Source organism: Stegastes partitus, unplaced genomic scaffold (genome assembly GCF_000690725.1).
Source record: "Stegastes partitus isolate 25-593 unplaced genomic scaffold, Stegastes_partitus-1.0.2 Scaffold1248, whole genome shotgun sequence".
Classification (NCBI taxonomy): domain Eukaryota; kingdom Metazoa; phylum Chordata; class Actinopteri; family Pomacentridae; genus Stegastes; species Stegastes partitus.
Genome location: NW_007578979.1, coordinates 69,248 through 81,747, shown reverse-complemented (window position 1 = coordinate 81,747; position 12,500 = coordinate 69,248). Strand labels below are relative to the sequence as shown.

Below are 12,500 nucleotides of genomic sequence, written 5' to 3'. Positions count from 1 at the left end.
TTTGTTTTTATCGTTTCTTATTCTGTTTTGTTTTTTTTATTTTTGGCTTTATTTTTAATAACAGGTATCATATTTCATTAATTTGTTTATCCCACTCATTTTATCTTATTTCGTTTTGTTCTATGTCGTCTGGTGTTCCTTCATTGATGGCTCATGTTTCACAGAACAGCGTTTCCTCACTTCCTTCACTGATAACTGGCATGTGGAGGCTTGTTTGTGTTGTTTAATGGCATTTTTATTTATGTGTTTATATGAAAAGTGTGACAGAAATAAAGTCTGATTGATCGACTGATTAATGGTCCCAAATCTGAGAACTGACAGCCAGAACACAGAGATTCTGAGATTTCTGGTGACATCCTGATGTGCTCGGTTGTGTCGGATCAACAGAGGAATTAATAAAAACAAGATCAGGAGCATGCCGGAGCAAGAATCCTCCTCTCTTGAGCGGCTGCACACGCCCGTACCTCGTTCTTCAGCTCCTGCGTCAGACCCTCGGCCTGGTCCAGAGGGAACCCGGGAACCAGCTCGGTGGTCAGGACGTGGCTGCTGCTCAGCTGCTCGATCACCTCGGGCACGTAGAAGAAGGGATGATCCTTGAGCAGCTCCCTGAGTGACACAGCGGCACATTGAGCAGGTAAACACAGCCTTAGGTCTAAATATATACAGCTGGCAGGGCTCGGCGCTGCTCCGACCTTGAACCCGAGAGACGAGCGTTTCACAGGCGAGTGGAAAAAGCTAAATACGTGTTTGTAACCCGAGTTGTGTATCCGTGAAGCGTTAGGTGAGAAAGCTGCAGCTGAGGAGCACCGAGGTGTGACTTTATTGTGCTTTTTATAGTTTCTACAGGTTTTTTTTTTTAATAGGTGATATGCACGTAGAAAAAATACACACAAGACAAAGTTTGCAATTAAGAAAGTGCATGTTTTTACTGTAAATCACCTTCTGACTTTGTTATTTCTGGTTGCAACATGAATAAAGTTTATTATCATGATCAGGGGAACAGTATTTGTGGTAAATTGCAGAATAATTGCTGTCATTACTGCTGCAGATTAGGAATCTAACGGAAAATAAAACTAAACATATCAGCTTCACCGCTAACGAGGGGTGACTGAGTTAAACGGAACCTGAACCAGAATTCCTCATAACGTCTCAGAGATGCTGGATTGGATGTTATGAAGAGATCAAAACACCAAACATGGTCAACGTGAGGACGAATGTGGGAAAGTCCGGCGTGAGATTTAACTCTGGATGAGGCCACAGAGAGGAGAACACACTCCGTTATATCCCACGTATCCGGCTCCCACGATGGAGCTCTGAGGAGAGGAAGTTCTCATCTCTGCATGAGACGCTGTTCTTTTAAAGCAGGAGGCAGTGAATAATAAAAAAAGGCATCAGTAGAGGGGATGAGGGGCTGAAGGGGGAAGTGGACGGTGGTGTTCTGGTGCTGAGGACGGTCGGTTCTGGAGGGCGGTGATCTGTGCACACGCTGACGTCTGCACCGCAAGTACGATTATGAGTCAATGAACATCAGCAGGAGAAAGTTATGAAGCAGCTTCTGGCAAAATGAACGTGCAGACACAGTGGTAACGACTCTAAAGTGGATATAAAACGTAATTATAGCTTAATTAAAAAATATACAAACACTTCCTGAGCTGCACACGTCTCTCACAGAAAACAAAACATAAAGAATTATTTGAACATTTGCAGATTTTAGCAGAAAGTTTCACTGATTATTGTGGAAATGCTGCAAACAGACTAAACGCTGGACGTAGCCACAGCTTCAGAAAACCTTTAAAGCAGAAGGAGTTTCGTGCAGCTGATGTTACTTGAAGGAACCTTAACTTGGACTTCAATCTTAATTTAATGTGTTTTAAAGCAGGATTTAAGGGTTTAAGGTTGCTTAGACATGCAGATAGTTCCTAACTAGTAAAACTAAATTAAATTAAATAAGAATTAATATTGCAAGACGACAAGTGTGAAGAAATGTTTCATGCTTTCTGTCGGTATCGAGATTTATCAGTTGGACCTGTTGTTCTGCTGCTAATAAGAAGCTTCGGATGCTTTAAGTCGACACGATTACGAACTGAACTTATGTAGATATTACAAACAGAAACAGAGCAGCAGCTGACATTTATAAAAAGGTGAGCTGAGGCTGCCAGTGCCACTGAGGCGATGGAGCGTTTATTTCACTTTTTGGTCAAAAATGAGAAAACGTTTGAAGTTTTTGTGGCTAAAATTTGACTAAAAATGCTTAAATTCTTGTCAAAACACTGAATTTAAATCAATATTCAGTGCCAGAATGAACACAGCTTTCAGGTTGAGCTGCAGAAAATTACTGATTTTAAATCTTCTAAAAAGAAAAGCTATATTTGTATCGACATTTTCACCACTGACATCCACAGAAGAATTAAATTAGGATTTTTCTGGGGTGGTTTAACTTTGAAGCAGAGCAAAAATCACTTTTATAGCAACTCCAGCTGAAGTCTGGTAGCATGTAAATAAATGAGAAATGCTTCTGAGGGTCGACTTTTCAGAAACTAAACAGTAAATTCAGCCGTTCTCTGCGTCGTACCTGAACTTCTTTGCACACTGAGCCTCTCTGACGTAGTCACACTCCAGCGCCAGCTCCTTCCTCATCACGTCGATGAGATGCTCCGGAAACAGACCTGCACCGACAGGAAGAGGAGAGTTTGAACCTCGTCGCATGAGGAAGTCGTGCATGCTTCTGTTTGTGTGTGATCGTGTGTCACCTTCGGGCAGAGCGTTGCTCATGCTCAGCACCGTCATCAGGTTGTTGACGTCGCTGTTGATGCTCTGAGCGACGCCGGGATACTGAACACAAACAGGCAGAAGGTTTCAGGTTCCACTGTTTAGCGTAACAACAGTGAATGTGGCGTATACAAACAGACACGCTCTCACCTGGATCTTCATGGCCACCTCCCTGCCGTCCTTCATCCTCGCCAGGTGGACCTGACCGATGGACGCCGCCGCGAACGGACGCTCCTCGAACGACTCCAGCTTGTCCCTCCAGTTGGGGCCCAGGTCGCTGTTCAGCGCTTTCTGCAGATAAATAAACGTGTTATATGTAATATTGGATATTTGTAGAGTTAAAAGTGAATTTGCAGTGAGTTTTATGCAAGTTAATCACATCATTAAAACCAGCTAGATGCTCCTCTCTGATTGGTCACGGACTCTGTGTTCTCACAATGTTTGCAGCAGATCCTTTAAAAACTTTTTTTTTTAATCCTGCAGCTCTTCCAGTTTGCGACAGCATCACCTGTTTTCTTCTCACTGCCCCATCGTCTCCTAATACCTCAGTCTTTATAAATGTTCATAAACAATCAAAGTTTGCTCCCAAATAACCCAACAACAGGTTATAAAGCTGTGTTTCCTGTTTAAAGCTCCTCCTCCATTTTTAAAGTCTCATCTGCATCCAGCTGCTGTAAAGCTGCTGAAGGATTAATAAAGTTCATCTTGGAAGCTGTGAAACTTGGGAATCGGATCGGTATCTGGTCGATTCAACATCTTGAGCTCTTTGTCTCGTTCCTGAACAGCGTTTGTGCGTCCATGATTCTGTCTCTGGTTCGACGGTTCTCCTTTCTTGGATCACTTTAGGATCGGAAACATCCCACAACGTCTTCTGTTCTGGAGAAGTTCTGATCCAGGTTCTTGAATCCTCACGCTGAACATTTATCCTGCTTCTAACGTCAACTTTTAACGTCGTGGCTGATCTGTGGACTTATTCTTATTGAATTCAAATTGCCAAAAAAAAAAAAAACGGTGAAAGAAAACGACTCTTACTGTCATCTGTTTGATGGGCATGAAGTCGGCACTCTGCCGGACGCGCTCGAAGATCTTGGCCAGCTGAGGGTTGATGAAAGCATCATCTGGACAAAAAAACAAAACAGAAAGTTACTCCTGAGTTCTGTGGGTCACCGAATACAGCGAAATGCTGCTTTAGACTCCAACATGTGGACATCAGGTGGATTAAAGACGATGTCGTATGGTGCATAACGCATACGAGCTCGACATGGATCAATAGTTTCACGGTGGGTTTGAAAGGAAACTCAAAAACGGAACAAAAAACACCATCTCACAGTTTTTATCAGAACCAGACGACCCGTTCTGTCGGAAACCTTCATCAAATCAAGCATATTATCTTCAAATTAAAAAAAAAATAAGCCACCTAATAGAAACTGTAAAAAGAGAAAGAAATAATCAGATTTTTTAACTTTCTGATGGTTGTTGTATTATTAGGCGGTTATATGACGTAGTATTTCATTAAAATCACGTATTTGTCTTGTTTAGAAATTCACCAAAATAAAACCGTTTGTACTAAAAGGATTCTGTAAAAAACAAAAAATTCTGCACTCCTCTGCACAAACTCAGATGTATTAGTGACTCGACTACAACCAGCATTCACTCATCAAAAATTCACGGACTTTTCAGCTGAACTGCAGGTGTCGTATTGTTTCATTATAAACACTTTATTCTACACATCTCGTTTAAAAATTCACCAAAAAATAAACCGTTTGCTCCGACTACATTCTGCAAAAAACAGAAAATTCTGCACTTCTCAGCAGAACTGTGGAGCCATCAGAGAATTCAACTGCAGCTTTTGCCACAAAACAAAAATTCACAGACTTTATGGCTGAACTGCTGGATAATCGAAGACAGTATTTCAGTTTTGAAGTGCAGTACTTCATTATTATGTGGAGTCATACTTCTATTTTCCAGTTTTGGTAACACCTGTGGACACCTGGGAGAATACTGCAAGTTCTAGGTTTTTGAATACATTTTTAAAAATAAAAAATTCAAGAGATTGGGCTTTTCTCCCCCTCTTTTTTATAATTAATATCATTTAACTATGTCAAGCTGCACAGAAGACATTTCTAGAGGTGCTGGACTTAAAAAAATAAAATAAAAATCACTGTGAAACTACTCGGGCTTCAGAGGAATAAACACAAAAAACAACACATTAAAAAAAAACGTTGCATCGGATGGCACAGGTGTTTTTAATAAAGTGTCGGAGCACTTTGTTTGATGGGATTTTCTACTAATATAAGTGTTTAAGGCGCTTTATGAAGAACAGCTGCAGTAAATCTCTGCAGGATTACTGGAGACGAACCTGCACTGAGAAAAAGTCGACTTATTTCACTCACTTAAAACCTGATGATTTTATTTTCTGCACCAAAACAGACTCATTACTGTCCTTATGCTGTGTATTTGTGTCTGTTCTTTCTGTCTATTCTGTCCTTTCTGCTGTAACTTTCCCCGCTGCAGGACCGTCAGAGGATTATCTTATCTTAGAATCAACATAAAGCCGTGTATCTCCTCGCCTGAGTTAACTCCGGCTTTACACACCATCACAGTAATTAAACACAAACAGCGCCTGGCAGCAGCACAGTTTGGCCCACAGGCCTCGGGGTCGGCAAACTTTTATTCACTGCTTCAAGGCCGGCGCTATTTTTGGACTCTAGCGGCTGCAGAGAGACAATCGTCCACGCTGCTGCCACGACAGATGAATGTCAGCCGGGACTTCTATCCGGCAGATTTACTCGGATTACTATGAAATCTCGACCTTTGACCTATTTCTGTGGACGTCCAGCTGCAGATGAAACTTCTCGACCTGAGAACTCGTCGCCGCTTCCGGGATGAAGCAAACCTGCCGGTAACCACAAAACAGACAAGCTCGCTCGACTTTTTACAACGCCGCCCCGCCCTCCGTCTGCACAAACATGTTTGCAGCTCCGAATGCCAGAAGCAAAGGTCAGCAGCCAAGGTCAGCAGCAGATAAACAGAGTAGTGACGGCGTGTTTACTGCCGCTACCTGATCCGACTTCATTAACCCGCTGTCAGGACGCTCGCCGCCGCTGGAGCACAAACAACCGCTGACCTACATGGAGCTTATGGAGAAGCACGCCGGCTTTATCAGAACTGAGGTCTGCGGCGTGAACTTGACCTCAGCTGAACCTCTGGCAGCAGCGACCGGGATCCAGGGTTTCCTCCAAAACACACTCTTCACACAGATCTAGTCCAACAGCCGATCTCTTATCAAGTCTGACTCAAATGAATCTTTTAATAAGTTTGTAAAGCCAAAGATTCACTTCAGATCTGTGCTAAAGTTGGACTCATGGACGAATACGTGTGTTTATAAAAGAAAAAGAGAAAATAAATCATAAAAAGTCAGAATTAAACAACACAAACGCAAACCAGAACCTAAGATAATGTCTGAAAACGTAACCACGTCTCACCGTTACTGCTCCACGTTATTATGTTTTTAACAACTTGTACACTTTCTTAAATTGTTTTTCTGAGATTTGACTTTTCTTTAAGTTTAACCCACAAACTTATAAACAAACAAACAGCTTTTTTAAAATTTTAATTTCCTCTTTAATCCTAGTTTCTAATGTTGCGTCTGCACAGTTTTTCTGGGTGATTTTTCTTATTTTATTTTGCTATTTTAACGGTTTATCTCTTTAAAAACTCGACTAATTCTCCCGTAAAGCACAAACCAAAGGGTGCACTAACAGTCAACAGCTGTTTCAGTCCAGTTCAGCAGGATTTTAAATCATTTTTGTCGGGTCTATGAGCTAACATATAAACTACTGAGGTATTATCACACCTTAGATAACAGCAAAGGGCCTGAACTCCAGAGTTTATTCTTGTTACTGGACGTGCAGCAGCTGTCGTCTCTGATAAGCTGCAGAAAAACGTTGTAACGGCTTCGCTCACTGGAAACCTGCAGCGTCTCCAAACCAGTCTGTCATCACGTTATGCTGAGTGGAACGAAAATATGCAGATGTTTGTAGGCAACAGACTGAATTAAACAACTGTTTTATTCAGGTGTTCTGTCATGGTAGGAACATCTGTGATTACAAACCAGCATCATCTGGAATATTACAGCAATAGTATTATGCTGATGTTTTATTTTTCATCTGCAATATTTAATTTGTCTGAAATGAAAAATACTTTATTTATCCCAGAAGGGAAATTCAATAATGGTGCAATATTTTAAATTCATCTGCAATATTTTATTATTAGTGCACTTTTGTATTAGCTGCTTTTATTGTTCTTTTATCCTGTGAAGCGTCTTTGAGTTTTTGAAAAGCGCTGCACAAATAAAATGAATTATTATTATTATTATTATTATTATTATTATCCTGTGTAATACCTTAAAACTTCAGGTACATTTCCAATACTACTTTTCGTTTCATGTGTATTTCATTTTGCAGGTGTAATACTTTAATTTTTGTCTTTTGCTATGTCCCTTATTTTTACTTTCAGTGATTTATTACAAGTCTATCTTACTGCTTCTCTATTGAACTCTGCATCAAGTTATGTCATTGTTTCTTCATATCTAGTAAAAGAATTTCCTTCAGGATTAATAAAGTTTTAGCTTATTTGTAAAGTATTTCAAACAAACTTTGACAAACTAAAGGCTGCGGCTCCTTCTATTCGTCCGTCTGTCTGCAGCTCTCAGCCAATCAAACGTCTGCTTTTCCTGCAGCTTCTCTGACCGTCCGTCCTGCAGCATTTCCATCGTCGCAGCAGGTCGACGGGTTTCTAACATCGTCCCTAAACCTCCCCCGTCCTCTCTGCTACCACCATGAGTGTGTCTGTGGTCACCTTGGATGCTGAGCATCTGGCCCAGCTTCAGCGCAGCTCCTCGGACTTTGCACAGAGTCCTGACGATGCGCTCGGCGTTGGCCTCCGACAGAAACGGGCTCGAGTCCAGAACGGCTTTTTTATTCTCGCCTGCAGAAGCAGAAAAGAGACACGACGTTGGTTTCATAAACATGGACAGAAGTGTGTCAAGATGAAAGTTAATCTACATGTGTCAAGTATGTTCTATTTGTAATATGAACAGATTGAGTTATGGGTTGTTCACGGTCCTGCAGCTTATCGAGCCAAGACTTTAACAACACTTTAAAAATGTTTTTTTCTTTTTTTAAGAGACAAAAACAGAACAAATTAAGAACAGAACTGAGAGTTTGTTTATTATTTTTTGCATAAAAAAATATTGTATGTAAATTAATTCTGCAACTGTTGTAAACTTATAACTGCCCTATAATATAATTTGATATTATAAATGAAAAATTACATAAAAATTATTTACAGCAGGAGAAAGCCATCACCGGATTTACTCTCTAAATATATGTAATATATTTCTATTTTTATTTTTGATTATTATTATTTTATCATGTACTTGCTTTTTTTTTTTTTTTTTAAACTTTGTTTATTTCATCGTTCATGATATTACCTTTCACCCTTTATTTATTTACTTGTTTATGTATTTATTTACTTATTTCTGATCATTTATTTTATCTGGATGTCATTCGATGTTCTTCCTGAGTTTCCCTTTTTTTTTTTTGGCTTCTCTGTAAAACAAAGAAAGAGGATCTCTGAAGAATCTCTGAAGCACTGAAACCATCAGACAACACCTGATAATGATGACTGAGAACCAGCAGCACAACGTTCTCCTGACGTTCTCAGCAGAACCGAGCGGCTCATTAATCCTACATTATTTAAACCTCCTGCCTCCGTAAATAGGACCGGTTCAGCCTCCGTCTGCACCTACTGCGTGTATTCGTGTCAGTAGGTCGTCAGGTTCTGTTGAAGCCGCCTTCAGAGGCTTTGATGGAGATTTAGCGAGCGCACACCTACGTGGGCGCTCACAGACGTCCTGCTGGGATTACAACTCACACAGACGCCAGCAAACAGACGCACACGCGCTGCAGATTTACGCTGTGTTTGGGCTTAGCCTTCGTTTCAGGATTACAGAGCTGCAGAGTCTGTTTGGTAAACGAGGCGGCCTAATTACGCTTTTATTTTTCATCTCGTTTGCTGGGCCGGCCTGCGGCGTGCAGCAACACGCACCAGGGATGGGCAGCTCTCACAGAGGTGGTGATTCTTAATAACAAGGCCGTTGTGTAATCTCTGCATGTTGTGCAACTCTGTCAAGAGGCTTTAAATCATCACGTTATTGGCTTCTGTAAACAGCACAAACACACCGAGGCCGCGGCTTGTTTCTGTAAAGCTGTGAACCACCAGTGTTTTACCTGCAGCTCCGTTGTGTCTGATGGTCTTCTTGGCGACTTCGGCCAAAGCTCCGATACCCAAACCGACAGCCAGACCTGCAGCAGACACACAGACACGGAAACACAATCAGAACAAACCAGTTTCTAATGCAAACACACAGCTGCTGAGACTTAAAAAGCAGCCTGCTGGTCATATTTTTCCCAACATTTATTCTTGTCCATGATTAACAGATGGTTTTAGATGTTTTAGAGACAAAAGCTTTGGTCTTTCCATGATTACATCACATCATGACGTCCTCTCTGCCTCGCTGTGGGAGCTTTAGTGGATGATAGTGAGTCTGAGCAGCTCTGATTCAGAAATTTGGGAGTTTTACAAATTTCTGTTTCACATTTCACAATAGTTTCTGAGTCACTGTGGTCGTGCAGGACACGGAGTCGTCACTACGAAGCTGCTTTCGTGACAGTTCTGTGCTGCACATTTAGACGAGATAATGATGTTGAGCAAGTGTCGGAAATAAAACAACAGCGACACACACCAGCGATAGACACATCATCAGTAAGAATAAATGATTAAATGTTTGCTAGTTTCACCTAAATGCCTCAAACCACCACTAAAGCACAGAACAACAACACCGAGTTCAGCTGTCTGAACAAACTCCAAACCTGCTCCATCACATCTCCTGGTGATGGAGCCACCTCGCCCTCTGGTTGTGCAGGTCTCCTGAGGTGTGCTAGTCTGCTGCCACCTGGAAACTCCAGTCACACCTCCACTGGTGGAAGCTGGCAGGAACTGAGACCGGCTTCATGTTTAAAAAATATAAAGATCACCTCCGGCTAAGAGATGCCTTCATGCAGCCTGCACTGATGTGGGGGACACATGAACCTCAGTAGTAGTTGTTGTTTTTTAATCCTTATTTGTTTTGATTGTAGGGGCTGCAGGTGGAGCAGTGGTTAGCACCGTTGCCTCACAGCCAGAAGGTCGCCGGTTGGCGTCCCAGTGAGGACACCCGGGATCTTTCTGCATGGAGTCTCCATGTTCTCCCCGTGCAGCGTGGGTTCTCTCCGGGTTCTCCAGAAACATGCTGAGGTTAATTGGTGATTCTAAATTGTCCGTAGGTGTGAATGTGAGTGTGCTTGGTTGTCTGTCTCTAAGTGTAGCCCTGTGATAGACTGGTTACCTGTCCAGGTGAACCTGCCTTCACCCTGAGTCAGCTGGGATAGACTCCAGCCCCCCATGAGCCTAGTGAGGATTAAGGTGTAGAGATGATGGATGGATGTTTTGTTTGTGTGTGTACATGTAGTTTTTGGGGTGTTTTTAACTGTAAATAAAATGATTACCTGAATATCTTCATAAATAAAACGGTTAAATTCAACTTGAATCATTTTTCTTTGAGTGTTAATGAAAAAAAATCATTAAAATTTGTCAAAAAATATCAGAAATGATTGAAATTTAACATTTAATTCCGATAAACTGCCAAACTCTACGTTCTAACTCGTTTTAAACTAACTGACACTAAAGTTGGTGTTCCTGCATTTTGTTCTTCTCTGTGATATTCTCCTCAATGTCACTTTTTATGTTCATGTGGAGTGCATTTAAGCCAACGAGGCTAGCAGGTGATCCGTTTCTTCTCCTGCGATCCATCGATTTGCTCGAAAGCAGCTTCGATTTCAAGCCGCCTGGATTTTCTCTCCTTCGCTACAGCCCCAAAATAAACCCATAGATGAGGCCACGTGTCGGTATCGCTTCCATCAGAACGCCGTCGGGAAAACACGAGACAAATTTTAAGCGGGTAAACCTTCGGACCGCCTCGCTGTTTGTTTGTTCTGCAGCAGCAGCTGCAACAAACGACGGCGAATCAATCATCCAGTCGTCAGAGAACGAAGCTGCAGGAATTCTTTTATCAGCAGATGATGATGATGAGAAAGTGACAGGCTGCAGGAGGAGGAGGGGGATGTTGGCGAGCCGAGCCTCTCGTTGCATAACTCGGCATTACATAATCCGTTAGTCAGCTCTCTCTCGCTCTGAAGCGGCAAATCTGAGATGCGACGGCAGATCAGGACACGGTGTGCTTCATCGGCTTGTGTACAAGTGTTTCGAGGTCTTGTTTTTGGGTAGGGGGGCCTTTTGCCTTTATTTAGAGCAGTAGAGGGGGCAGAAGAACAGACCTGCAGCAAAGGGAGTCGAACCCACGACCGCTGTGTCCATAACCACGGCCCTGTTCACGGGCTCAGCGAGGTGAGCTGTAGGGGCGCCCGCTTCAAGGCCTTTCCAATAAAAACATGTCGAGTCGTGCAAACCGATCCGGCGTGACATCCCCGTTTTATTCCCTGCTTTAGCGAGGATTTAAAGCGCAGAGAGGACGAGCCAGCGTCGTGTAACTGTACGCATAAATCAGTCGGCAGCCAGAGACGGATCAGCGTTTCCTCGCTGATGTTTTTCCAGAACGAGCACAAGCGCCCGTCCGTCATCCGACCCACATTCGTAACGTTTCCTCACAAACCCTCAGAAAACCTCCGTCCGTGAGGGACAGATTTACGGCTCCGTGAATCGCTTCCAAAACTGAAACTTGTGCAACTGGACGGAGGTGAAGGACGAGGCCGAGGCCAGATTCCTGCAGCGCCTCCTCCTCCTCCCCTTTTCAGCACCTTCTAAATGTTACCGCCGTCAACATGCCGACCCAACGTGGACGCTACCTGCCGCCTCCGTAACCTGCTGGGAATGAGGCTGCACATGTTTGTGTTGCCATCTCAGGTTTACTCGAGTCCAGCTGATCTCCTCCTCCACATTTCTGGCGTTCGGTTTTTTGCCACCTGCTCTCGTATCCGTCTGTAATGAAGCCGTGATGGCTGCTGTCAGAGCAGCTCTCCGCCGTGTGAACATTAAGGCCTCGCCGCGTGAGATTATCGCTGAAAAACATCCCGCGAGATACGAGGTAGAGCTCAGAAAAGCCTTCGCCTTCGCTAATCTGCACTAAAACGAGACTCTTCACGTGAATTCAGAGCATCTCAGAGGCCACGTGCAGGCTAAAGCAGACGCTAGCAGGTTAGCGGTGCACAGAGAAGCCTCTAGTCTCCACTCAGCAGCTCAAACAGCTGCTAAACCTGAAGGTACTTTGACAAGAGTGACAGAAAATGCTCTGATGTCACATTTAAACCAACACATTTGATCTATTTTGCATGTTTTCAATGAACGGAGCATTTTAAGCGTCAGATTACAGCTGATTCTGCTCATTTATTCAAAAGAAATGGTCAATATTATGTTAAATATCTTCTGTAACGGTTGATTTGTATTGCATGAGTAGAAATTTTCAGCAATTTCTACTTCTATTCTAAGTTTCAGTTGCATGTTTTACTTTGTCTTTCTTATAAGGAGCTGCCAAAGCATGCGTGGCACCTCCAGTTGGATAAATAACGTCATTTCTGTAAACTAACAAAGCGTAAAACAGTGATGGAAGCTGT

The 12,500-nt window shown here is 42.7% G+C and overlaps 1 protein-coding gene across 1 annotated transcript in view; it reads right to left on the bottom strand.

Moving 5' to 3' along the window:
- Positions 1–12,500, bottom strand: part of coq8a (coenzyme Q8A) — a 30,875-nt gene that overhangs the window by 5,354 nt on the left and 13,021 nt on the right. Inside the window, exons 7-13 of the mRNA XM_008297784.1 lie at positions 9,063–9,137; positions 7,630–7,758; positions 3,802–3,887; positions 2,920–3,060; positions 2,751–2,832; positions 2,573–2,666; positions 465–606 (exon numbers count right to left, since the gene is read on the bottom strand). Of these exons, the coding sequence (XP_008296006.1) occupies positions 465–606; positions 2,573–2,666; positions 2,751–2,832; positions 2,920–3,060; positions 3,802–3,887; positions 7,630–7,758; positions 9,063–9,137 (749 nt within the window). The remainder of the gene's footprint in view (positions 1–464; positions 607–2,572; positions 2,667–2,750; positions 2,833–2,919; positions 3,061–3,801; positions 3,888–7,629; positions 7,759–9,062; positions 9,138–12,500) is intronic.